The sequence below is a fragment of the Cebus imitator genome, unplaced genomic scaffold, assembly GCF_001604975.1.
Source record: "Cebus imitator isolate Cc_AM_T3 unplaced genomic scaffold, Cebus_imitator-1.0 Scaffold192, whole genome shotgun sequence".
NCBI classification, from domain to species: Eukaryota; Metazoa; Chordata; class Mammalia; order Primates; family Cebidae; genus Cebus; species Cebus imitator.
In genome coordinates, this window is record NW_016107507.1 from 1,619,180 (window position 1) to 1,624,728 (window position 5,549).

General features: G+C 39.1%; 1 protein-coding gene across 3 annotated transcripts in view; it reads right to left on the reverse strand.

Moving 5' to 3' along the window:
* PNPLA8 (patatin like phospholipase domain containing 8) overlaps window positions 1-5,549 on the reverse strand; it is a 65,644-nt gene that overhangs the window by 7,722 nt on the left and 52,373 nt on the right. For all 3 annotated transcript variants that reach the window (XM_017546876.2, XM_017546874.2, XM_017546877.2), the window contains exon 9: window positions 3,174-3,369. In XM_017546876.2, the coding sequence (XP_017402365.1) occupies window positions 3,174-3,369 (196 nt within the window). The remainder of the gene's footprint in view (window positions 1-3,173; window positions 3,370-5,549) is intronic.

Here is a 5,549-nt window from a genome sequence, read left to right on the forward strand (position 1 = left end):
ATCTTCGACCTCTGATATCCTTTCTTCTGTTGGTCAATCTGGGTGTTGAAACTTGTGTATGCTTCGCGAAGTTCTTGTGCTGTGTTTTTGAATTCCATCAAGTTGTTTGTATTCTTCTCTAAGCTGTTTATTCTAGTTAGCATCTCATCTAACCTTTTTTCTAGGTTCTTTGTTTTTTTGCATCTTAGTTTCTTTGCTAACTAAGTTTATTGAATTTTCACTCGTTTGTCTCATTAGCTAGAGTGAAGGTACACTGAGTCAGCATTTCATGTTTCTTGGTAATTCCAAATGAGCCCATTACATGGTTTGCACAAAGTACAGACTTAATTCTTATAAGACTGTCCGACTAAAGCCTCTTGTCTCAGCAAATGGCTTATGGTAAGGACATTTTATTAAGCCATCAGGGAATTGTGAATCAAAACCACAATGAGATCTCACCTCACACCTGTGAGGTTGGCTGTTATAAAAAAGACAAGAGAAAATAGGTGTTGGCAAGGGAAGTGGGGAAAAGGAAACCCTTGTAAACTCTCTATGGGAATGTAAATTGGTACAGCTACTATGGAAAACAGTATGGAGGTTCCTCAAAAAATTAAGAAGAGAACTATCATATGATCCAGCAATCCCACTCCGGGTATATATCCGAAGGAAATGAAATTGTTATCTTGAAGGGAAAGCTGCACACCCATGTTCACTATAGCATTATTCACAATAGCCAGATATGAAAACAACCTGTGTCCATGGATGAATGAATGGATAAATAAATTACAGTACATACACGCACAGAAGAATCGTATTCTGCCTTAAAGAAGAAGGAAATCCTGCCATTTGCAACAACATGGATGAACTAGGAAGATATTCTGCTAAAAGAAATAAGCCAGACACAGGAAAATGAATAGTGCATGATAACACTTACTTTTTAAAATGTTTTTCTTTTTTTTTTCCTCCGCCTAACCAGTGTGCTAATGATAACACTTATATGTGGAATCTAATAGTTCAACTAAAAAAGAAAGAGAGTAGAATGGTGGTTGCCAGACACTAGAGGAGTGGGGGAAGTTTGGAGATGCTGGTCAAAGGATACAGATTTTCAGTTATGACTACCTACTACAGATCTGAAGTTCAGCATGGTAACTATAGTTAATTACCACATATTACATATTGTTTATTTGAAATTTGCTAAGGGAGTAAATCTTAAGTGTTCTTACCATGCACACACAAAATAGTAACTATGTCAGGTGACAGATGCTTATTAGCTGGATTATGGGACTCGTTACACAAGGTATACTTATAAAACACTGTGTTGTACAACTTAAATATATGCAATTTCTATGTCAGTCTGACCTCAATAAAGCTGGGGGAAAAAAGTATTTTATTGATCTGGTAACAAAACGTCAGATAGTGAAAAATCTATCACATGAGCTTTTCTTGAGTTATCATTCAATGAATAAAAGACCTCAGCGGGGAGTTTAAGATTCTCTCTTATGTTAATGACTTGGTCAATAATATGCAGATTTGAAAAGAATGAGATTCAAATACAAGGGGCTGTTAAGTAATAATAATTTTTTTACATTAAAACATTTTACCCAGTAACTAAAAACAAAATAGTAAAATGAGGAAATTTAAACCTCAAGGCAAGGCCAGGCAAGGCACAGTGGCCCATGCTAGTAATCCTAGCACTTTGGGAGGCTAAGGCAGGAGGATCACTTCAAGCCAGGAGTTCAAGAACAGCCTGGGCAACACAGGGAGACCCCATCTCTACAAAAAAATGTCTAAAAAATTAGCTGAGTGCAGTGCCATGCACCTGTAGTCTCAGCTACTCAGGAGACAAAGATGGAGGACTGCTTGCGCCCATGAAGTTGAGGGTGCAGTGACCTATAATTGTCACTGCATTCCAGCCTGGGCAATAAAGTGAGACTCTGTTTCTAAGAATGCATACACACACATACACACACACACACTCACACTCACACACATATACTCACACCCCTACCTCCAGGCCCAAACCAGAAATTCAAAATACGCTCATTGAACGCCTACTATATGCCAGGCATTGGAGTCAATAGCAAACTGGATAAGTCAAAGTAAACTGGATAAATTCTTGCCTTGTAATCTTGTGGGATAGAATGATAAGAAGTAAACAATCGAATATGTAATATATAATTATAATGAGATAAATTCTGTAACAGAAAGAGAGAAAAAGAAGCAGGCTAAGAGATTACAGTGAGATGATAAGGAAGATAAAAAAGCAGTCTGGAAAGGTCTCTCTGAGGACCCACTGACATTTGAACAGAGACCTGAATGGAAGTCAAGTGCCCATCTAGGGAAACAGCCTTAGAGAGAGAGAGAGAGAGTACAGCAACTACAAAGATCCTGAGACCGGAGGTTTCTTAGCAACTTTGGTGAACAGCAAGAATTAAAGGGTGGTTGAACACACACTTGAAGGGACACACTTGAAAGAGGGTTTTGAGAAGGAGACAGACATAATTGAATTTGCATTATTATTTTTGGGGGAGACAGAGTCTTGCTCTGTCGCCCAGGCTGGAGTATAGTGGCATGATCTTTGCATTTTTAGTAAAGATGGAGTTTTGCCACATTGGTCAGGCTGGTCTCAAACTCCTGACCTCAAGTGATCCACTCACTTCAACCTCCGTTAAGTGCTGAGATTACTGGCATGAGCCACCGTGCCTGGCCTAATTTGCATTTTGAAAGGATCACTTTGGCCTTTGTATGAAGGTTAAACTATAGGGGCAACAAGAGTAGAAGCAAGAACACATTCCCATCCAGTTTGCCTTCATAATATTAAATAATCGAATGCCATTTACTCTAAATCTTTGCTATCATGTATATGACGGAACCAATCTGACTCCTTTTGTTGCTTCTCCCTTTGCGAACTGGCTACAGTCTCCAACCGAGATGTTGTGCTGTATAGCTTTAAGGCACTTTTTCAACTAGCAGGAAAAGGTGGCACTAGCTCCCAAACAGAAAACAGTCTCTGTTCGAGTCACCTAGCAAGGAACAAGTGAGAACAGGAAACAACCAAATGTTTGCTCCCAGGGATTTCCTAAACCCACAATACAGACATATCACAGGCCTTAGCAGTTAGGATCAATATATGCTGCCAAAAAAATGCTAGAATGCTACAAGGTGAAGTATTTTAAAGCAGCGAACGGACTGACCTTCTGTATCTGTAGCACTGTTGATAACATTAGAAAGTTTGGTTTTCAAGCTTGTGTGTGTCACCGTGTTTCTCACATCACTCTCGTAACGTCCAGTGCCCAGGGATACTATGCACTCTAATGGGACATCTGGCCAAAGACATTTACACTCATGCATAGCTAATGCTGAAGGGTTATTCAGAAGCAAACCTCCGTCCTGCAAAATACAAGTTAAAAAAAGAAACTCTTAAAAATGACTCACAGGGAAAGCTGAACTAAGCTAAATAAATTATTTAAAACCAAGAAGTTCCTTTAAAGTGCATTTCTTTTATAGACTGCAGCTGCAAAAAATGTCATGTGAAGACTCATTGGCCTCCTAAGGAAACTTCTTATTAAGCTTTCCTTTCCTATTATGAAAGTTCTTTGAACTTTTTCTTGAATTGCTTTGCAAATTTTGCTCAAAAATATCGAAATGAACTGAATTACTTTTCAAAGACATGTTATCTTTATTTAGTGGTTAACACAGGTTCTACTTAAAGCCCAACAGAAAAGAACTGTGGTTCTACCAAACGTTTAAAATCAGTTCTTCTCTCACAAGTCAAATATAACCAAATAATTCTAAGTTAGCTGAAATTCTATTAACAACAGTTTCAAGGGATCACATTCATTATAATGCAGATAAAATGTAAGTAACATAGACAAATCTTTGTAATTCTATTTATCAGTAATCAATACTATTTTGAAGAATTCAAAAGGAAACAAAGGTATTAATAAAATATGCTGATAGAGCACTATAAAAATGTAGTAAAGTAGATAAAATTATGGTCAAACTATAATAAAATGTATTGCAGAAGCGTATTAAAATAGACCATTACATCATAAATATTATACTGCATTTAAAATCTATAAAAATACACTGAGCACAGTGGCTCATAGCTATAATGCCAGCACTTTTGGAGGCCAAGGAGAATCGCTTGAGTCCAGGAGTTCAGGACCCATCTGAGCAACATAGAGAGACCTCTACAAAAAACTAAATTAGCCAGGCATGGTATACATGCCTGTAGTCCCAGCTATTCAGGAGACTGAGGTGAGAGAATTGCTTGAGCCCAGGAGGTCGAGGCTGCAGTGAGCCGAAATCACACCACTGCACTCTAGCCTGGGCAACAGGGCAAGACTTTGTCTCAAAATCAAACCAAACCAAACCAAATAAAATCTAGAAAAACAAATCTGATTTAAAATGGTTTAAGTGACTGCTCAGCCTCCTTTTCCTGTTCAGCTCCCATCCATGCCAGTTAACTGTCTGCTGAGTACAGGGAAAGGCATTTCTTCAGTGGTAAACAACCTGAATAAACTTGAATGAATTTTTTTTTTCTTTTTTTGAGATGGAGTCTCACTCTGTCCCCTGGGCAGGAGTACAGTGGCACGATCTTGGCTCACTGCAACCTCTGCCTCCTGGGTTCAAGCGATTCTCCTGCCTCAGCCTCCCCAGTAGCTAGGATTACAGGTGCCTGCCACTACGCCCAGCTAATTTTTTGTATTTTTAGTAGAAGCAGAGTTTCACCACGTTGGCCAGGCTGGTCTCAAACTCCTGACTTTGTGATTCACCCACCTTGGCCTCCCAAAGTACTGGGATTACAGGTGTGAGCCAGCATGCCCAGTCAACTTGAATGATTTTTGATGTCACTGATGCTTGGCATCTTCCTTGGAATCAGCACTGCTACTGCTGAGAATTTTAACAGACCTTGAAATTAACCTAGTACAATCTCCCACACAGAGCCTTAAACAGTTTTTGACAGAATTCTTAAACATTTTCCGTAATATGGTGCATACAACCTTGTAAAGCAGCTCATTTCATTGTAAAATAATTTTTCAGATTATACAGTAAAATTAAGTTTTTTGGTATGCAGCTCTATGAACTTTAATGCACATAGATTTGTGTAAATATTACCACAATCAAGATACAGAATAGTTTCATCACCCCCCAAAAACTTTCTCATGCTATCTCTTTGTAGGCACCCCTCCTCCCACCCATAACCCTCGACAACTACAAACCTGTTTTCCACTACTGTGGTTTTGATTTTTTAAGGAGGTCATAGAAATCTAATACAGTATGGGACTTCTTGAAACTGCCTTCTCTTACTGAGCATGTCACTGAAACTAGTCCAAGTGTTGCATGTACCAACAGTTTGTTCTTTTCTACTGCTGATTATATGGATGTACCACACGGTTCATCCATTCATCCATTGTAGGACCTCTGGGTTATTTCCAGCATTTTTTTTTTCTTTTGAGGCGGAGTTTTGCTCTTGTTACCCAGGCTGGAGTGCAATGGCGCGATCTCGGCTCACCGCAACCTCCGCCTCCTGCGTTCAGGCAATTCTCCTGCCTCAGCCTCCTGAG